The sequence below is a fragment of the Diachasma alloeum genome, unplaced genomic scaffold (genome assembly GCF_001412515.2).
Source record: "Diachasma alloeum isolate Michigan unplaced genomic scaffold, Dall2.0 Dall_scaffold_00213, whole genome shotgun sequence".
NCBI classification, from domain to species: domain Eukaryota; kingdom Metazoa; phylum Arthropoda; class Insecta; order Hymenoptera; family Braconidae; genus Diachasma; species Diachasma alloeum.
In genome coordinates, this window is record NW_021680378.1 from 508,223 (window position 1) to 529,353 (window position 21,131).

General features: G+C 39.6%; 4 protein-coding genes and 1 pseudogene across 6 annotated transcripts in view; all 5 read right to left on the bottom strand.

Moving 5' to 3' along the window:
- Positions 1–2,217, bottom strand: part of LOC107037053 — a 5,461-nt gene extending 3,244 nt beyond the window's left edge. The window contains exon 1 of the mRNA XM_015255374.2: positions 2,111–2,217. Within this exon, the coding sequence (XP_015110860.1) occupies positions 2,111–2,158 (48 nt within the window). The 5' untranslated portion in view covers positions 2,159–2,217. The remainder of the gene's footprint in view (positions 1–2,110) is intronic.
- Positions 2,218–2,614: 397 nt separating this feature from the next.
- LOC107037049 (probable cytochrome P450 6a14) lies at positions 2,615–6,892 on the bottom strand. 2 transcript variants are annotated; one of them, XM_015255368.2, is made up of 4 exons: positions 6,618–6,892; positions 3,572–4,661; positions 2,913–3,164; positions 2,615–2,828 (listed from the first exon to the last, which is right to left on the bottom strand). In XM_015255368.2, exons 2-4 carry the CDS (start codon positions 4,647–4,649, stop codon positions 2,665–2,667), a joined length of 1,494 nt encoding a protein of 497 aa, XP_015110854.1. In that variant the 5' UTR covers positions 4,650–4,661; positions 6,618–6,892; the 3' UTR covers positions 2,615–2,664. The 2 variants fall into 2 exon arrangements, with proteins under 2 accessions (XP_015110854.1, XP_015110856.1); XM_015255370.2 differs by lacking the exon at positions 6,618–6,892 and adding an exon at positions 5,074–5,285.
- Positions 6,893–7,532: 640 nt separating this feature from the next.
- LOC107037050 (probable cytochrome P450 6a14) lies at positions 7,533–10,801 on the bottom strand. Of its 2 annotated transcripts, none has more exons than XM_015255372.2 (4): positions 10,680–10,801; positions 8,493–9,582; positions 7,835–8,086; positions 7,533–7,750 (listed from the first exon to the last, which is right to left on the bottom strand). In XM_015255372.2, exons 2-4 carry the CDS (start codon positions 9,568–9,570, stop codon positions 7,587–7,589), a joined length of 1,494 nt encoding a protein of 497 aa, XP_015110858.1. In that variant the 5' UTR covers positions 9,571–9,582; positions 10,680–10,801; the 3' UTR covers positions 7,533–7,586. The 2 variants fall into 2 exon arrangements, with proteins under 2 accessions (XP_015110858.1, XP_015110857.1); XM_015255371.2 differs by lacking the exon at positions 10,680–10,801 and adding an exon at positions 9,679–10,041.
- Positions 10,802–11,854: 1,053 nt separating this feature from the next.
- Positions 11,855–13,735, bottom strand: LOC107037051 (annotated as a pseudogene).
- Positions 13,736–14,049: 314 nt separating this feature from the next.
- On the bottom strand, positions 14,050–16,019 carry LOC107037046 (probable cytochrome P450 6a14). Its single transcript, XM_015255364.1, has 2 exons — positions 14,610–16,019; positions 14,050–14,528 (listed from the first exon to the last, which is right to left on the bottom strand). The coding sequence occupies exons 1-2, from the start codon at positions 15,940–15,942 to the stop codon at positions 14,359–14,361; spliced, it is 1,503 nt and encodes a 500-aa protein (XP_015110850.1). The 5' UTR covers positions 15,943–16,019; the 3' UTR covers positions 14,050–14,358.
- Positions 16,020–21,131: the final 5,112 nt, after the last annotated feature.

A 21,131-nucleotide genomic window follows, 5' to 3' on the forward strand; every position in this document is an offset into this window, starting at 1 on the left:
AGAGAGAGAGAGAGAGAGAGAGAGAGAGAGAGAGAGAGAGAGAGAGAGAGAGAGAGAGCGCGGTATGGGACACGCGGAGTGCAGTAGGACTCCTATAATTTCGCCTCAACGGGGGAACGAATTCCGAGAAGTCAAAAATAGTCGGCCGAGCTCTCATTGGTCAAGCGCGCGTAGTGGGTAGGTCAGAGAGAGAACACATTATGTTACATAACTCCAAAGTCCATTTTTCCCATAGATACATATCTATGATTTTTCCCAATGATTGAGGCTAGGGAAACACTCGGGAGCATAGGACTATGCGCCCGGGAGATGATGGGACCATTTCGTAAACCGAATGAGTGGGGACTGAAAGCGCGAGAGTGGGGACGGTGTGACTCCGCCCGTCGAAAATAGCCGGCTCGAAATTACAGGAGTCCTACCGTACGAAAAACGTGCAGGGAGTTTATTCTCGAGTTGAAATCGTGCGTTCGATTTCTGTAGGTCGCATGCTACTCGTGATGCACCTTACCATGGGCCGTACGCGACTTGTTGAAGTCGAACGTACGATTTCAATTCGAGAATAGGCTCCCAAAAGCGGAGACTGTTTACTGCGCATTCACCAAGGGCAGAGGGATACACGCATATCACTCACACACATTTGGGATGCTCAGAGTAAGGGAACACTCTCCCCACTGTCGCTGATCGCTGGGAAGTTGGAGAGTAGAGAAGTTACGAAGACTCTACTGTAATCGAGTTGTTTTTGCGCACGATCTTGAAGTTTATGCGCGCTGAGCGGAAAACAACCGCTTTACGTACACTAGGCCGTTGCGAAAAGTGCACTTTTGAGGCAGGTATCACAAAATAGTATATTTCAGCACGTATGGGGCAATGTCGTCTTTAACGTGTGTGGGGTTTACAGCATGAGCCGAAGGCGAGTGATGTAACCACACACGTTAAGGACGAAATTTCCCCACAAGTACTGAACAAAATTTTATGTCACGAAGCCTGAAACCGGCTGAATTAGACACGAGACGCGAAGCGTCGAGTGTGTAATCCAGCCGGTTTCAGGCATGAGTGGCATAAAGTAAATAATAGTCGAATGTCGGTGCAAGGGCGATCAGGGGAAGGGAAGGAGTGGGAGGTTTCAACACTTAATTACGATTTCTGAATTCAATTTCAAAATTTAATTATTCGTTTCAATTAAACGTATGAGTCTGAAGTGAAATTGTACGAATCGCCACGTAAATTCTACGATTTGTTCTGTAAAAATTAACCACCCGTCTGATAACTCAACGCTGTGGGGACAACAAGTCGTTCCGTAATTTTTCCCCAACAATTGAGAAATTTTACGGAACGGAATGTAGAAATAACTCACCAGCTTCATAAAAATTGTTAACGTTCAAGAATTTTTTATTTTGGAGGCATAATAAATCCGAAAGTTTCTGTAAGATTTTACTTCTTCGGGGAAATTACATGACAATTTCGTACTTTGTTCGGTGATGAACCTGAAAATTCACTGAAAGTTTCCGATTTCTTCTCTTCGATTCCTATAAAAATGGCCGGAAAACGATTCCCCATTAAGGATTACGTGAATTGTTCCGTAATTTTTACTGAATATTTCTCTCCGTGTAGCCCGCGAATTTTAAGCCTAGTCTGGTCACCAAACGCGACTCTGCGACTTGATCACCTCCGTGGGGATTCACCGCCGTGTTATTTAGGCTTTAGCATTGCCGACTTCACTCTACACTGCTCGGGTGCGTTTAGCGAGTGTCCGGCAACATCGCGTCATAGGCATTTTTATTTAACATGGGACAAAATAATTCATCTGTTCGAAATAATTTTTCTTCAGGAATTTTGGGAAAGATGTCGTTTTAAAAACTACTATAATTTTTTTGACCCTTCAATTGACGAAGTAAATTTTTTTCGAATTTTTCCGTTTTCCTCGTAGGGTGACCAATCTAGGCTTAAAATTCATAGTAGTCTCCCCTCAAGAAGCGAAATTCCCAGAATCTAACAACTTTTTTCAAGTTAATCAGCTTTTTCGGTGTGTTATTTCATATAAATAATTGAATAAAAGAAGAAAAAATTCCGGACAATATTCCTATTACTAAACGATCTCGTCAAAACGTACCGAATGCAGCGCAAGCGCAGCGACAACCACGAATAATGCAGAATTCATGACAAATAACTACTTTGAAACCCTACGAGTTGTTGATGCACTCGCTGCCAATTTTGAACTGATGATTTGTACTGAAGAAATGCTTGTTTTATTTTCCACCTTATTGTTTTAAAATTCTAACGAGGACATTTCTATCGTTTTCTGTTATCTGAAAACAGCAACTTGACGGGATAATTGGTGGAAATGAAGAAAAAAAAAAGAAAATGGTTCCATCCTTGAGGCTCGATGCACGTGTACTGTCTATTTCGTTCATTTTTCCCTGACATTTCCTTAGAAAATAGAAATACAGAAAATGTTGACTGCAAGGAGAAGAATTAAAAACACAAGTCCTTTAGACGAAATATCAGAGAATAAAATTGAATTCGTTTCAGTGACATTTGTGTCACCTGAAAGTTGAATAAATGCGAAATCGACAGTCTTGTAATGGAAAATTTATAGTAAAAGAAAAGTCGACCCTTGAATTTAAAAAATCCTGTGTTTATTTATTATTAAAAATAGAAAAGATTTTAGATTTTCGTGAACTTTAAGTGAATCCCGTTGAGCGGCGCTAAGAGGAAGCCTCTGGGGTTGACCTTATAAGGTATCTCGGTCTTGTCGTTCACATCCACCCTGAACCTTTCTAGGATTTTGATGAGGCCGACCTTTGTTTGTTGCTTAGCAAAGCGTTCGCCTGAAATAAAATACAAAATCCAAATATTTTGTACACTCAATTGAATTCTTATTGCAGGTAAATGGTTCTCTTATTAATTCATACCAATGCAATTCCGTGGTCCATCACCAAAAGCGAGATAGCTCATCGGATGACGAGACTTGAAAGCTTCTTCCGTGAATCTCTCAGGATCGAATTTCTCTGGATCTTCATAGATCTCAGGATCTCTGTGGATACCCATCACAGGGATCATAATGAGTGTATCCGCTGGGATTGACACAGATGTGTTGGAAAAGGTGTACGGTGCATCACTTCGTCGGACTAGGATCATTGCAGGTGGATATTTCCTCAATGTTTCTGAAAAAAAAACATGACTGCAAAACTATCCTCGTCTCCAGAATCTTACAATCAACAATAAGAGGATAACATCACTCGTTTTTGCTGGAAATGTGAAGCGGTAATCATACGGGTAATTTACACATTCTCGGTAAAATACCCGAATGGTAAATCATGACTTTCCCACTGCAAATTACCTTTCAAAGATACTGACTATGATTATGAAGCATAAAAAATCCTCAATGCTGAGTGTAAATTGAAAAGTATTTCTACAGATGTGAATGACGGTAATTTTACCGGAACAAAATTGTTACGGCAATTCTTCATCAAGATAAGATGCCATTTAACTGTTGCATAACATTGGGGTAGGTTTACAAAAAATTTACCAGAAACAAAATTAACGGTGATATCACACGTATAGATCTCACCTTGGAATACCATATTCAGATATTTCATATTCTTCACCACGTCATACGTCAGTTTTCCCTCCCTCTTCATCACCTCCCTGATCTCCTCCCTCAACCTATCTTGGCAATCCTGATGTTGCGCTAGCTCATAAAGAGCATTACTAATTGTCGTCGAGGAGGTCTCGAATCCCGCCAAGAAAAACACGAATAGCTGAGAAGTCAGAAGCGTATCCGTCAGCTTCACCTCTGGAATCCTCTCCGGATGGTCCTGAATCTCGATAATCTGATCGATAAAATCGTGCCTGACTATTTTAGTCTTCCTTCTGTGCTCAATTGTAGCCTTCATCGTGTTCATGAAGAAGTCCGTGAGATAGTTGTCTCTCATGATGGGCCACAGGAGACGGTACAACCAGGGAGCACCTTCCCTTATCCTAAACTTCAGCACCTTCTTCCAGTCAAAATCGAAAACGTATTTTCCCATTTTTCGGAATTCGCTGTTTTCGTCGTCCATCGCATGCATCTCGAGACCAAATGCGCAGGATCCTATGACATCAGTTGTAAATCTAGCCGTGAGATCCCTCACCTCAATCGAATTACTTTTAGAAATCAATTTGTCCACATATTCTTGGAGATGATCTCCACAGTTCAGCAGGAGGTAGAACATGTCCTTCAATTTTCCTGAGGTGAACGCTGGGGACAGCTTATTCCTCAAAGGCCGCCATTTTGAATGCTCGAGATTAAGCAGGTGTTGGGAGAGGGGCTCGGCCTTCTCGAAGACCTTAAGTCCTCGATCCGGAAACTTTGAAAAGTCCCGGATGAAGATGTCTCTGATGAGGTCCAAATCCCTGAGGACTAGGACCGGTCGTCGACGGATGAAGATACCCACCATCGGCTCATTCTGGTAACCAGTGTAGAAGCTCAAGAGCCAAGGGCCAATGGATATTCTGTCTGTTAGGACGTCCTTGAAGTTGCCAATGAGCGGGAGGGGCTTGGGTCCGGGGACTCCGCGATCTTTCCAGAAGGAGAAGGTTGAGATTGACCAGTAGTAGAGCAGTCCACCGAGGGCTAGGAGGGCTGCGAGGTAATCCAGGGTTGACATCGTCAATTATTTCTGGAGGTGAGAAGAGAAGAATTATCGATAACATTGCAAATTGAGATGTTTGAGAATGCATTTGTGAATTAAGCTTGTCGAAAAACTCAAATTGAGATTTTCAGAAAATCCTACTTCAAGATCTTTGAAATCTCAAAATAACGCATTTTTTGGGTATTACTAGTGCTGTCGTAAATAATTCATACTATTCGATGATTTGAATCTTTATCTTGAGAACACACTGGCTACTTTTTTAATCGGTAATTACAGCTGTTATTACACGAATCATCAATGATGACTGGAGAGAATTCTCTCCAGTCATCTACGCTGATTTGAAAAGTCATCGATCATTAGTTTCCGGAAAAAATTGATTAGCCAGTAGTAATAAAATGATTATCTCTCGAGACGCATCGTTGGGACGAAAAATACTCACCTGTGCAATTAACTCCAGATATCGAATATCTAATCAGTGTACCGCGAAATAAAAAATTTCAAGGTGAATTTTTCATACTGTCAAGGACTTTAGAATGGGAAAGCACGATCATTGTTTTATCCTCTATTGAACAATAGGTAAAACATTTTTGGTCAGCACCCTATTTCGCCAAGCAAATGCTAGACTTAATAATATTTCAAGGTTATTTGCTTATAAATATATATATATTTATTTATTCATTTATTTAAAAAATTATTATTTTATTTTATTTTTTCAATTTAAACAGATGAATGTCTATTCTTTTTTTATTTTCGTTTTATTATGCATATATATATTTGATAGCTAAACTGTGCAGGAAAGATGTACAAGAAAAATATAGTTGAAAAATTCGAATACTCAAATTTCAAAAAAAGTTGAATCTTGGGGTAGAACAATAGTAGATTTCATCATTAGGTCCACAAAATATTTTCCGACTAATGCGGCTTTATAATACCAACCGAAGGCGAGGATTATAATCACATTCGTCAGAAAATATTTTGTGAAAAAATTTAATAGAAAACCTAGCGAATTCGCTAAAAAAATCTATTGGAATTCTATTGAAAAATTGAACTTGTCTTTTGCGCTGATTCTATTGCATATTTGATAGGAAAAGGTCAACATATTTTTAATTTCTATTCGAATTATTCTCTTGAGATTTTTCTATTAGAATTATTGGACCCAAATTTTCAAAGTTTTTTCTCTGCATTTTGTATTGTTTTGCATTACAGAATCCGAGTGGAAAAAATGTAGAAAATTGATGTCGAAGCATTCTTATAGAATAATATTAAGAGAAAAATTCAGACAGCCATTCGAAATCTGTTGACTTTTTCTTATCGAATATCCAATAGAATCAGCGCAAAAAACGAGTAGAATTTTTCAGTAGAATTCCAATAGAAATCCTATAAAAACTTCATAGACTATTGAATTTTTTGATACGTGAGTTTATGTTATGGACCCGAAAACCGCGATAATAACATAAAAATACTTATGGAATTGTTATCAACAATAAATTTATATGCACATTGAAGAAAAGATGAATAACGTTTGAAAAAACAACAACAAAACACCGGAAAAAAGAATGAATTTCGAAAGTGGACAATTTATTCCGAAGATTTTGATTTCCACACTTGGAAAATGGGGCCGATTTCTTTGTTAGATGCACCTAATTTCTTGAACCTTGCAACGTGAATTTTTCATCGTCCAAATTTCTAAAGATCATTTCTCAAATTTCTTTCTCGAATCGAATCTCAGTGAAAGGGAACATTAAGTCCTTTTTAATGAATAAATGAATATATAACAATAAAAAATAATATGTATAGATCACCAGCCAATAATGCGCGTGCGAGGCGCGTCCCTTTCCTAGTTTCGAGAAAAAAAAATCATTATAAATTCCTTTAAGGTGTTTTAAACATTTGTTTGTTTTAAACTCAAGATTTGTCCCAGCAAAAACAATCAGTACAACCGAATCTCCATCGGAAAACGCGAGAAGACATGAAAATACTTGCTATTCTGACGCAACGAAGGCCTCCGCTATTTCCAGTACGAAGTTCCGTTCAAAAATACCACGATGATCTCCCAAAATATAACGATTGATCCACAATTGGAAATATTAGAATTGACGAATTCTGCCGGCATGAAAGTCCCGTTGCTTACGCAACAACATCCACACATGTATCACTGTGTTGACTATTTACGTCATGTTCACTCTAATTCTCCTACAATCTACGATGTGCTCCTTTCAACGCTCAAGTATCAACTGCGTCTGTACGTCAAAACCGCGTCGGGTTTTACTGTACTCTATATCTATAATATAGCCACTCTCCAATTAACCGTCCCACCGGCCTTCAATTTGTATCGCAGTAACATCGCATTTTTTTTTCATTAACAGATGGAACAGGAAGTGGAGGAGGAAGAGAAACAGAAAATGTATGAATGTTAACACTTCAATGTCAGGAAATTGACGTGCATGACATGCATTTATGGAAGAGATTCAATCCCTTTGTTGTCCGAGGCGTGAGAATGCAGTCGTATGCACTTTATCTAGAACCAAATTTGTGGAATGATATATAAAGTCAAGAACATTTGATTGAGGCAAACGATGCAGTTTCTAATCGGTAGTAGTACCTGATCACTTGACAATATTTTTGGTTTCTGTTACGTTTTTTTAATTTAAGGACGGATTTATTATTAAACACCGAATACATTGCGGATTTTCAGGCAATAATTGGAATGAAATTCACATTTTCCATTCGTTTTTCCATTAAATTTGTTAATTTTCAATGAAAAAATTCCTTGAAATTTTAGTGGAAAAACGAACGAAATTTCTGTTTTTTTTAACCGCGTTATTGTCCTGTAGGAGGTGAATATATGTGAAATAAATAGTTGTTCGACGAGAAAATGAATATTTGTAAAAAATCAACTTTCGAGACGTGAAAAAACCTTCGGCTCATTTATTAGGAAAAATTAGAGACAGCTTAAATTTTCGTGAACTTTAAATAAATCCCGTTGAGAGGAGCTAGGAGGAAGCCTCTGGGGTTGACCTTGTAAGGTATCTCGGTCTTGTCGTTCACATCCACTCTGAAACTTTCCAGGATTTTGATGAGGCCAATCTTTGTTTGTTGCTTAGCGAAGCGTTCGCCTGCAAAGAAATACAAAGTCCAAATATTTTGTACACTCAATTGAATTCTCATCGCAGGTAAATGGTCCTCTTATTCATTCATACCAATGCAATTTCGTGGTCCATCACCAAACGCGAGATAGCTCATCGGATGACGAGACTTGAAAGCTTCTTCCGTGAATCTCTCAGGATCGAATTTCTCTGGATCTTCATAGATCTCAGGGTCTCTGTGGATACCCATCGCCGAAATCATAATGAGTGTATTCGCTGGGATTGACACAGATGTGTTGGAAAAGGTGTACGGTGCATCACTTTGTCTGACTAGGACCATTACAGGTGGATATTTTCTCAATGTTTCTGGAAAAAAAAACATGACTGAAAACTATTCTCGTCTCCATAATCATACAATCAACAATCGGAGGATAACATCACTCGTTTTTGCTGGAGATGTGAAGGGGTAATCATACGGGTAATTTACACATTCTCGGTAAAATACCCGAATGGTAAATCATGACTTTCACACTGCAAATTACCTTTCAAAGATACTGGCAATGATTGCGAAGTATAAAAAATCCTCATTTTGAGTGTAAATTGAAAAGCATTTCTACAGACGTGAATGACGGTAATTTTACTGGAACAAAATTGTTACGGCAATTCTTCATCAAGATAAGATGTCATTTGACTGTTGCATGACATTGGGGCATGTTTACGAAAAATTTACCAGAAACAAAATTAACGATGATATGGCATATCTAGATCTCACCTTGAAATACCATATTCAGATATTTCATATTCTGCACCACGTCATACGTCAGTTTTCCCTCCCTCTTCATCACCTCCCTGATCTCCTCCCTCAACCTATCTTGGCAATCCTGATGCTGCGCTAGCTCATAAAGAGCATTACTAATCGTCGTCGAGGAGGTCTCGAATCCCGCCAAGAAAAACACGAATAGCTGAGAAGTCAGAAGCGTATCCGTCAGCTTCACCTCTGGAATCCTCTCCGGATGATCCTGAATCTCGATAATCTGATCGATAAAATCGTGCCTGACTATTTTAGTCTTTCTTCTGTGCTCAATTGTAGCCTTCATCGTGTTCATGAAGAAGTCCGTGAGATAGTTGTCTCTCATGATGGGCCACAGGAGATGGTACAACCAGGGAGCACCTTCCCTTATCCTGAACTTCAGCACCCTCTTCCAGTCAAAATCGAAAACGTATTTTCCCATTTTTCGGAATTCGCTGTTTTCGTCGTCCATCGCATGCATCTCGAGACCAAATGCGCAGGATCCTATGACATCAGTTGTAAATCTAGCCGTGAGATCCCTCACCTCAATCGAATCACTTTTAGCAATCAATTTGTCCACATATTCTTGGAGATGATCTCCACGGTTCAGCAGAAGGTAGAACATGTCCTTCAATTTTCCTGAGGTGAAGGCCGGGGATAGCTTATTCCTCAATGGCCGCCATTTTGAATGATCGAGATTGAACAAGTGTTGGAAGAGGGGATCGGCCTTCTCAAAGACCTGAATTCCGCGATCCGGAAACTTTGAAAAGTCCCGGATGAAGATGTCTCTGATGAGGTCCAGATCCCTGAGGACTAGGACTGGTTGACGGCGGATGAAGATACCCACCATTGGCTCATTCTGGTAACCAGTGTAGAAGCTCAAGAGCCAAGGGCCAATGGATATTCTGTCTGTTAGGACGTCCTTGAAGTTACCAATGAGCGGGAGGGGCTTGGGTCCGGGGACTCCGCGGTCCTTCCAGAAGGAGAAGGTTGAGATTGACCAGTAGTAGAGGAGTCCAGCGAGGGCTAGGAGAGCTGCGAGGTAGTCCAGGGTCGACATCCTCAATTATTTCTGCAGATGAAAGAAGAATTATCGGTAACATTGCAAATTGATATTTTTGAGAATGCATTTGTGAATTACGCTTTTCGAAATATCTTATTTTAACACCTTTGAAATCTCGAAACAAGGCATTTGTTTGTGCATCTCTAGTGATGTTGATCACATTTCCTGAAGCAATGTACACGATTTATACTGTTCGAGAATTTGAATTTTCATCTCGGAAAAACCGGTTACCGTCTTTTTGCTGTAACTACAAGTGTTGTTACATACATTAACAAAGACTTCTGCCTACTGATGTATTATGAGTTGAAAAACATCATCGATCAGTAATTTCTGGGACAAACTGATTAATCAGTGATGACAACGTCATTATCTATCGCCCATAATGCGTCGTTGGGACTCAGAACATTCACTTTACTGGTTCTTTAATCAGTCTAATATTGATTTTTCGTCGTTCGGACCGTTTGTTATCTTCAAGAAGGCATTGTCTCTCAATTCCGTGGAAGCCGAAAAATAAAATACTCTAAATATGATTTTTTTTAATCATTATTTTACATCGCTTCGACCCGGTTAGGGTATACTGCGATGATGATCAAGACTTTAAATGGTTGAATCGCACCATTTTATCCGGCCGGGATTTGAATTCGGAACCTTTCGCATGTGAGGCAACGAACTTACCCATTGCGCCAAGCCACCGGGCAAAAAAATATAAATTTTTGATCCGGAAATTAAATTCTGTCGAAACTGAAGTAAGAGCGATTTTAGTTCTATTGGGATAAGCTGAAGTAGATAATGAATCAGAATAAAGAAAATAACAGCAAGATTACCGATAAAAAAATCGGTTCACTACACGAACAAACACGGAGAGAAATATTCAATAAAAATTATGTATCTTTTCCGTAATTCCGAAGCAAAATGTGGTTGTAGGAAATTTTACGGAACTGTTACGGAATTTTTCCGGAGTGTTCCGTAATTTTTATCTGAACAAAATTGATTGAATCATCAAAAGATAATACACGTGTTTGTTTTGAACTCGAGATTTTTCTCAGCAAATACAATTAGCACAACGGAATCTGCATCGGAAAATGCGAAAAAGTAAAAATACTTACAATTCTGGAACAACGAAGGCCTCTGCTATTTCCAGTACGAAATTCTGTTTAAAAATAGCACCACGATCTCTCACAGAATATAACGCTTGATCCGCAATTAGAAATATTAGAAGTGAAGAATTCTGCATGCATGAAAGTCCCGTCGTTCACGCAACAACGTCAATACACTGAGAAAAAAAATGTCTAAGAAATAGAAATTCTATGATTGATCCAAATCGTTCATCGATCGAATAGTCGCAAAAGAAAATGCTATTGTAACACACAAATATCGATTCAATTTTAATGTTTTCGATTGAAAAAGAATGAGATCAGTTATTTAAACTTATTTTTTTTTTACTATTTACTTTTCAGTACATACAAATCAATGTCTGTATTATCAGATATCTTCTTCGAATAAAGTATGTAATTATCCAATTTATCAGCGTTACGATATCCCGCAAAAGAATATCTGTTCGATTGAAAGCAGAATTCATAGATGCAATAAAATATTCATTTGGTCTATGAGGATCATATTGTTGGATACTCATTGATGCGAGACTTTCGCGGCAAGCAGTTTCTTGTTTACGACAAACGCAATTCTTCATCATTTGAACGGATTATTTTTCCATTGCAATTGTGAAAAAAAATTATTTGCGCCAAATCCGAAGCGTTTGAACTAAACCAAAACTAAATTGTATGAAATCGATTTTGTCCCAGAAACATGTATTTTCTAAATTCGATAGAATAAACAAAATATACTATATTATAACAAAATCGATTTCATACAATCCAATTTTGGTTTAGTTCAAATCGATATTTGTGTCTTACAATAGCATTTTCTTTTGCGACTATTCAATCGATGAACGATTTGGATCAATCATAGAATTTCTATTTCTCAGAAATTTTTTTCTCGTTACATGTATCATTGTGTTGACTATTTACGTTATGTTCAGTCTAATTTTCCTACCATCTACGATGTACTCTTTTCAACGCTCAAGTGTCAATTGCGTCTTTATGCGTCTGTATATCAAAACCTCGTCGGTTTGGACTACGCACTATCTACAATACAGTCACTCCCCAGCCGTCCGTCCCACTCGCCTTCATTCCGAACTGCAGTGGAATCGCATGTTTCCATTATAACATGGAACTGCAAGTGCAGGAGAGAGAGAGAGACAGAAAGAATAACAACAATGCAATGGCAGAAAAAATTATTTATTCATCATCATCAACATTAAGAGCATGGATTATCTAAAGGCAGACTCGTGACAGTAAAATGTGGTACGAAGTCAAGAACACTTCGTCACTTTTAGGATAATACCGTTTTTCGGGGTCATTAGGAAGGCTTTGATATTTAATTCATATTTTTTATCGGTTTTTTCGGACACATCAACAGCAAACTTTTTGGATAATCTTGACGAAGCCGACCTTGGTTTGAATACTGCCGAATCGTGCTCCTGGAAAAACAAGAGATGAAGAATGAAGAGGCAAAAGAGAATGAAGAAATCTGGAAGATGTCTTAAAAAATTTGTTCCTTCTCTAGAAACTGGATGAAACAAGTTTCAGGTGATTTGAAGAGGATAAATAATTCTAATAAATGTTCAAAAACAGGAGGTGTGTGATCGCTGAGCGCCGCCATTTTGCTTGGATACTCCCTATGCCGCCAGGGGTTTTCAAGATTATTTATCCTCCTCGTATCACCTTTTACTACTTCATCCAGTTTCTGAGAAATGAACAATTTTTTAAAGTCATTTTTCAGCATTAAAAATTTTTTTTAACCCTCAAGACCGCTTAAGAAAGTTGTAGTTACCAATGCAATTTCTGGGACCATCACCAAATGATAGGAACGTCATGAGATGTCGTCTGTTTACCGCCTCCTTGCTGAAATTCTCAGGATTGAAGACATCGGGCTCCGGGAAATACCGGGAATCCCTCTGGAGGGCACGAATAGGAATCATGATTCTAGCCCGGGCAGGAATACATTAGTTCCCGGGATTGTGTAAGCCTCCCCTGCCATTCTCATCAGCACCGATAGAGGCGGGTCCTTCCTGGGAGTCTCCTTGACGACCATATCGAGGTACTCCATCCTCTTGATCCTGTCGTACGTGATCTCTCCACTCCCTCCAAATTCATTCCTAATCTCGCGACGAAGCTTATCCTGAACCTTATGATTTACCGCGAGTTCCAACAGACAATTGCTGATGGTTGATGAGGACGTCTCGAATCCCGCGACGAAGAAGACGAACAGCTGTGCAGCCATCAGAGAGTCCGTCAGCTCAATGTCGTCGATCTGGCTGGGTTCTTCCCTGAGGGCTCTCAGCAGATCGATGAAGTCGTGTCTCGTGATGTTCATTTTCTTCCTGTACTCCATTGTGTCCCGTGTGAGGCTGATGAAGAAGTCCTGAAGAACGTAGTCCTCCAGCAGACCACCAACAAGTCTGAACAATGGCGGACAGAGCTCCAGAATCGGAATTTCATCATCAACTTTCAATTGAAATTGAAAATCCGCTTGCCCATCGTCCGGAAGACGCTGTCCTCCTTTCCGAAGGCGTTCGTCTCGACGCCGAAGGCACAAAGACCAATGGTGTCGGTCGTGAATTTCGCCGCGATATCGCGTATGTCAATACACCCACCATCAACATCATTCAGATAATTCTCTAAATAATCAGCGCATTGATTGAGAAGATGAAACATGTCGCGTAATTTTCCTGACGTAAAAACGGGCGATAGCCTCTTGCGCAGAGGGCGCCACATTTTGGCTGCCAGCAGGAATAGATGTTTGGACAGAGAACTAAAGATGTCCCTCTGCTCCGCTCGATCCACAAAATTACTTAGTTTTTTATGAAAGCGGTCTTGATGAGTTCAAGATCGTGCAGTATGAGGATTGGCTCTTTTCTGAAATAAACTCCGATCATCGGTTCTACTCTGTACTTCTGGTACAGATCGATCATGAACGTTGACCAGGCGATCTTTCCAGTGAACAAGGCTTTCATGTTCCCGAAGAAGGGGATGGGAAGTGGTCATGCAACTCCTCGGGACTTCCAGAAATCATAGTTCGAGACGAGATAGTAGTAGAGGCCGATTATAACAACGGGGGCTATGATAAACCATTCGATAAGCCCGAAGGACATTTTTGCGAGAGTTCACGCATTGTATTCTTGGCGGAATTCCGACGCAATTAGCGATGTACTTCGCTACGTGCCTTGCATAACACTGATATTTACCATGGTATTCACAGATACGCTTCAAGTGTACCGTCACAACTGAGAAATGTACAAGATATTCAGTCCTGATGTATGCCTTTGTTGATGATTGGAAAAATATAAGAATGATTAATCAACTTTGGTTAATGACTGGTGTAATGTAAGAAAAAAATTGATTCGTAAAGCCGTTCTTATAATAAACAATTATTCAGTATATTTAGTTTAGTAAAACAACAATCACAAATATTGATAGTCTGACATAAGGAAAAAGAGAACTACGGACGTCATTAAGACGACTAAAGTCTCGCTGAGAACAGCATTAGTAGTAAAATGTTTACCTTCCACGTAAGAATGAATTGCAGTCTCTCACAAGATAGGCCATTGCTATTCATACGGAGGCTATAAGGAAATTACTACGATAAAGAATTTTATACACTAGGAATATGTATGTCTGGAGAAAATTGTAAACATCAAAGTGAAAGGAAATTTCCGGTAACTCATCAAGATCGAAGCTTCGTTACTTTGACGAAAATACCGTTCTTCGGTGTCAGCATGAACGCCCTGTTATTAAGCGTATAGTCCTTATCGGTTTTATCACAAATATCGACCACGAAATTCTGTAGGAGCTTCGCAATACCGACTTTAGTCTGAATACTACCAAATCTCGCACCTGCGGATGGAAAACAAAATCATTCTTACTCCATGCAGAGGAAAATATCGCCAGGAATGACATTTAAACAATTATGAATACCGATACAGTTTCTCGGGCCATCACCAAACGACAAATACGTCATTGGATGTCGACTCTGCACGGCCTCCTCCCTGAAGTTCTCAGGATTGAAGACATCAGGATCCGGGTAATACCTGGAGTCCCTCTGAATCGCGTAAATAGGAATCAAGATTCCAGTTTTCGCAGGAATAGTTATATTAGTCCCCGGAAACGTATAGTCCTTCGCTGACTTCCTCATCAGCATCGTGAGCGGTGGATACTTCCTCAAGGTCTCCTTCACCACCAGATCAAGATACTTCATCCTCTTGATCCCCTCGTACGTAATCTCCCGGGACTCACCGAGTTCCTGCTTGATCTCTTCGCGGAGCTTATCCTGAATCTCGTGATTCATCGCGAGTTCAAACAGACAATTGCTGATGGTAGACGATGAGGTCTCGAATCCCGCGAAGAAGAAGACGAATAGTTGAGCTGCCAATAATCCGTCTGTCAATTCGATGTCATCAATCTGACTTGGCTCCTCCTTCAGAGATCTCAGTAAATCTATGAAATCGTGTCTTGTGATGTTCATCTTCCTCCTGTGCTCCATCGTATCACGCGTTAGGTTGATGAAGAAGCTTTGCATTTCGCGCTCCGCAAGGAGTCCACCAATGAGCCTGTACACAGGTGGCAGCATCTCCATGAGGTACATTTTCAGTACAGCTTTCAGACTTGTCATAACCTGAAGCATGCGCAGACCCATTTTCCGGAAGGCGCTGTCCTCTTCTTCCAGTGCATTCGCTTCTACACCGAAAGCACACAGACCAATGACGTCAGTTGCGAATTTCCCGGCTATATCGCGCATGTCGATGGACTGGCCATCAACCTTGTCCAGATAATTTTCTAGACGATTACCGCATTGATTGATGAGATAGAACATGTCTCTCAGTTTGCCGGATGTAAAGACTGGTGACAACTTCATCCGCAGGGGGCGCCATCTCTTGGGATCCAGCATAAATAAGTGATTGGAGAGGACATCGTGGGGATCTGCTTTCGCCCCTCGATCTACGAAATTGCTGAAGTCCTTTATGAGGACTGTCTTGATCAACTCAAGATCATTGAGAATCAGGATTGGCTCTCTATGTGCGTAGATACCGACCATCGGTTCGTCAATGTATTGTTGGTAAGTTCGTCGTAGAAATAACGCCCAACTCTCATTTCCCCTCATCAAGTCTTTCATATTTCCGAAGAAGAAGCAGGGCTCGGGCCCTGCAACTCCTCTCGACTTCCAGAAATTGAAATTCTTCACGAAATAGTAGTAGATACCGCATGATAAGACGGAGATTGTGATTATGCACTCGATAAAACTGAACTCCATAGTTGGAGGGACACTTGATTATTCTTAATGTTCGCGATGCGCTGTTCGCGGCGGCTCGCGCGAAACTATTTGCTGCTGCCAGCTGTGTGTCATACATCGACGGTGGTGACTGAGCGAAGGTATGATGTATTCAGATAATGGAGTTATCTGCTAATAAATTTCAACTCTTCATCTTCCCATGCACTTGCGTAATTCTATTTCAAAAACAATGATAATAATTGTCGTGTACTACAATATTGTAAAATTCTACGGGATTCTGTTATCACGCGATTGGACCTCTCCATTCTTCACGATTACACCATTCAGCGGTATCAACAAGAAGGCTTTGGGATTAATTTTATATTCTTTATCAGTATTATCGCAGACGTCCACTGTAAAGTTCTGGAGGATCTTGGTGAGGCCGAGTTTAGTTTGCATGGTACCGAATCCCGCGGCTAGTCAAAGGACAAAATTAAATTTTTGATTTAATTCAATTTAAATGAGGTTATTTCCTAAAAATGATGAAAAAGAATGTCAAAGGAGTCGGAGCAGAGGCACAATTGGAAGTTAGTCATATGATTTGTTAGTCATGTGATGTCTCTACACGGAGAGAAAAATTCAATAAAAATTACAAAAAAAAACGTACAAATTACCTGAGTCAAATAATTGGACCTGACAAGTCAAGACTTTCCGCCCTTAGGAGCAACTTTCCACCGTAGGGCAGAAAGTACTCACTTTGCTCCCGCTCATCAACGAGCAAAATACGAACTTTCCTTTGCAGGCGTATTAAAAATCGCATGTGCCCCTTGCATGTACAAAATTCCCAAATGAAGAGAAAACTGAAGATAATTCCTCCAGCAACAAATGTATTGTTGACATCTGATCTGCCACCAATTTATTCTTGGTACATTATATCCGTCGATAAATTATCCGATATTTCATGTGGTTACTATTTCGGATGATAACCAGTAAGTAGCGAGGGTTTCCGATAACCCTCTCTCTTTTCGATTCCAATCAAATTCACTACTTCACAATGTTTCCCTATTTGTATTATCACCGATAGCCTCGTTACTTCACACAAAATTGACTTTTAATTCACTATTATACAAATTCAGTATTATGAAATTTGCTGTTAATTTGATTTTTGTTCAGAATTATTTGTAATTTTGTGTTGATTCAATTTCAAAAAATGGTTAAAATGTATATTTATCAATCGTCATAGCGGGCTTCTATGAATGGAGGGGAATTTTTTTGCTGAAGTGGCGGAAGCATTATAATTGTATGTAAAATGTGAGTTATCGAATTGAAGATTGCGAATTAAATATTATCTCTGAATTCTGAGTTACTTTTTTCTTTTTTGCACTTGATATTGTTTTAGAAGAGGGTAAACGCTGAATGAAACCTCCGGCACATTTGTCGGTGGTTGTTTTGTATCTCGGGAATAATGGATGTGGGGGAAATTGTCAACTATAATACCCCAAGACCTTCAAAATTATCGGATATTTCTCGAATATTTTGTTCCATAGCAATGAGAGGGATCAGTGTTGCAGATTAAAATCCCGACCGCGCAGCGCGAGGGATTTTACTGCAATACTGATCCCGATCGTTGATATGCAGGAAAACTTGAGGGAAATATTCGATGAATTTTGAAGGTCGAGGAGTATTCGGAGGACAATTTCTTCAATTCTGATTTTGGCCGATCAGGGTGCAGTGACACATAATGGTTACGGGACATATTTCACCAAAATGTGAGCAATACCTGTCAAATTCGTAGAAAACAATTGACAGGCTACAGGGAGATTATCAGTCTGATAATTTCCTTGCAGCCGGGGAAATTATCAGTGTGAAATGCGTCACGTGACCCCGAATACTGCGCTCTGATTGGTCAAAATCAGAATTGAGGAAATTGTCAGTGGAAAGATTGCCAATGGATAAATTGCCGTCACGGCAATTTTGTCGCAGAAATTTTTTCCACGGATCAACAGTTACGGTAACCCTCTGAGGTTGTCGAATGAAATATACGAGATCATTAAGTGCAGATGTTATACATTTATTATATGCCTTGATATACGTTTTTGTCAAAACGTACAAATTATGATGAAAATATAAAGTGGCAATCCCCTGGTAGAAATCAAATGTCCGAGCGTATAACATACGTGTGGCTAACGGCAGAAGGTCCTCGCTAGCGCGTCCAATACAATGTCGCCCTGCCGGTCAGAATTTCTACTAGGGTCATGGTCTGTCCTTTGATTTTTAAGAAACTTTGTTGAAGCTGTTTAGATAATCAGCAACTGGTAACAACTTTTATGTTATGTATGATTAATCGAAGAAGAAGAATGAAGGTGAAAAAAATTGAAATGTGTGATGAGGGATAGTCATTAATAGAATTCGTTTCTTAACCTCTGCTTGGTTATATCTTTACATTCGGCTGGTTGTCTCACCTACTCTGAGGTTGTCAAATGAAATATATTTATTACAAATGATAACGAAACTACAATGTTGTAGCTGGGAGTCTCATGCGGGTACTCTGAGGTTGCCCGAGTCGAGAATTTGGTTCTAATTGGACGTACACAGGTCTTTCAAGATCTCTCCAGACCTAGATGGACCTGGTAAGTCCCAATCAGTTCTGCGACGTACTTTTCCAGAGACCTTTCGAATCCTCAGTTCTTTTCGGTCCTGAGAAGTCCTCCTCGATGCTACCGAGAATGCGTAATTTTACGAGCGGATGAAGGGGAAGGCACATATGCGGAGGGTTGAAATTTGTAGCCAACGAGGAGACAGGGTTGCAGAATATATTTTAGCCACCCTCATCTCCCCGTTTGCAGGCGGTGTTTAAATAAAAAATAGTGAACGTTGATTCTGTAATTATTGACCCCCTGATGTCAGTGAAACCCTCGGAGGTGACAGAAAAGGGGAAAAAATTGTTTTCATTTTCACGTGGGTCAAAGGTGAAAGTCGATTTTCGCCAAAATTGAATTTTTTCACCAAGTGAAAGTTGATTCTGTATTTTCTAACAATTCTGATGCCAATGAAACCCCCGAAGGCGTGACAAAAGTCGAAATAAAAATTTTTTTTTCACCCCGAGCCAAAGAGTCAGATTTTCTGTTCTTCCAGAGGGAAAGTCGACTTTCGCCAAAATCGAATTTTTTAGCCGGGTGAACGTTGATTCCAACTATTTAAGCGACGGGCTATTCAGAACTCTCAAAAGTATGTGGGAAAAGTGAAAACTAAAAAAAATTGTTTTTCATCCGGAGCCAAAGAGTTAGATTTTCGGTTTTGCCAGGGAGAAAGTCGACTTTCGCCAAAATCGAATTTTTTAGCCGGGTGAACGTTGATTCCAACTATTTAAGCGACGGGCTATTCAGAACTCTCAAAAGTATGTGGAAAAAGTTAAAACTGAAAAAAAAAAATTTTCACCCTGACCCAAAGGGGTCAGATCTTGGATTTTTTCAGGGGGAAAGTCGACTTTCACCAAAATCGAATTTTTTAGCCGGGTGAACGTTGATTCCAACTATTTAAACGACAGGCTATCCAGAACTATCAAAAGTATGTGGAAGAAGTGAAAACAGAAAAAAAAAATTTCACCGGGGGCCACAGGGTCGGATTTTCGGTTTTTATTTGGAACAAGGGTCAGATTTGTTAACACATTCATTTTTTATTTGGACAATGCATGCAAGTGGAGGGGCAAGAGTGGCTAGAATAGATTCTGCAACCTTCTCCGCTTGTTGGTTAAAAATGTCAAGCCTCCGCATACATGCATCTCCCCTCCACCCTCCCGTGAAATGTCGATTTTCGACATTAAAAAAAAAAACAATAATTGCATTTTTTATTTCAATAACGCATGAGTAAACAGGGATATGAACGTAGATTTAATATAGGCCCATAGAATTACGGGGACCGGAAGAATTTGGAAAGTCTGAATGCAAGTCCTGCTTACACCTAACAAGTACTGAAATGGGACATAACTAGAGGTAGAAAGGTCTCGGAAGGACTTGGGAAGAGGCTTCCCAAGACCTATCCAGTTCTGAACGGAAAGACCTGAGTAGAATTTGTCAGGTCCAATTATTCGACTCGGGTGTCAAATGAAATATATTTGTAATAGATTTATTACAAATTTTGACGAAAATATAATGTGGTAATCACAGTCATGGTCTGTCTTCTAATTTTTATCAAATTACACGGAGACACAAAACCCAGGATTTCACGTACGGTACAATGAATTGTCTTCACATCACTATCTTTCCAGACGATTTCGTCCAGAATTACCGTCAGTCGATAATCACAGGAATTGTCTTCTGACGGCCAGTGGGGAATCTCTTTGCAATTAAATTTTCTTCATTGGTGACAGATGTTACATGAATATAGAAGACATTCAGGTGATGGATTTGTTATTTTTTCCTGAGAAAAGATTTCTGTGATAAAATCCAAATGTTTTCAAGCAGTAGCTGATACGCTTAGATATTAGTATGGGTTTTTATGTTTGGTTCCTTCATATCAAGTGTTGGGACATAAATAGCTTCGTTGATAAGACGTTATCAAATAAATTCGTCTGGTTGCGAATGAATGACGGCGAAATTGTCCTTCAGAATAATCGAACGCGTTAGAAAATAAACATTATGAAATGTAATCAATAGACTATAATATTTCGTTGCAGTTACGCCTCTCTCCAATTCCTCAGGAAAATCCTATCTTTCAGGTTGAGAGTCTACATCTTCTAGAACATTTTCGTATTTCCATTCTTAACGATAAATGATGGAAAAACGTCAATGCAAAAAAAAGAAGGTGAAATAGAAAAATTCTCACATGTCATGCGCGACAATAACAGACAGACCGTGGACTTTGGAGTCAACTAGTCGCTCGGAGACCGATAAAATGTCAAGTCTATTTAACATTTGACGGTTATCCAAGTCTATTTTCACATTTTCAGCTTCTAATTTTATTTCTAGATATTTCACACATCGGGATCATGTCCAAAATAATTTTGTCATTCATTCTGTGAAAAATTACTTGATCATCATTGGAGTGTGGGAATGTTGATGAAGGGGACTTTATTCGAAAGCAAGAAGTTGCCTCGAAGTCTCACCGAAGTTCTCAACCTATAGAATTGTGATCTTTGTGGGCATGCGAGGTTGAGAACAGTGAAAATCCGGGTCATAATCGCTTCCCCCCCGCCCTGCACACAGAGGTCATAGCACCTGGCTAAATATAAT

Coding starts and splice junctions, on each gene's coding strand:
- LOC107037049 (XM_015255368.2), bottom strand. CDS start 4,649: ATGTCAACCCTGGATTACCTCGCAGCCCTCCTAGCCCTCGGTGGACTG. Junction 3,165..3,571: donor TCTGAATATGGTATTCCAAG/GTGAGATCTATA, acceptor TTTTTTTTTCAG/AAACATTGAGGAAATATCCA. Junction 2,829..2,912: donor TGGACCACGGAATTGCATTG/GTATGAATTAAT, acceptor ATTTTATTTCAG/GCGAACGCTTTGCTAAGCAA.
- LOC107037050 (XM_015255372.2), bottom strand. CDS start 9,570: ATGTCGACCCTGGACTACCTCGCAGCTCTCCTAGCCCTCGCTGGACTC. Junction 8,087..8,492: donor TCTGAATATGGTATTTCAAG/GTGAGATCTAGA, acceptor TTTTTTTTCCAG/AAACATTGAGAAAATATCCA. Junction 7,751..7,834: donor TGGACCACGAAATTGCATTG/GTATGAATGAAT, acceptor ATTTCTTTGCAG/GCGAACGCTTCGCTAAGCAA.
- LOC107037046 (XM_015255364.1), bottom strand. CDS start 15,942: ATGGAGTTCAGTTTTATCGAGTGCATAATCACAATCTCCGTCTTATCA. Junction 14,529..14,609: donor TGGCCCGAGAAACTGTATCG/GTATTCATAATT, acceptor TTCCATCCGCAG/GTGCGAGATTTGGTAGTATT.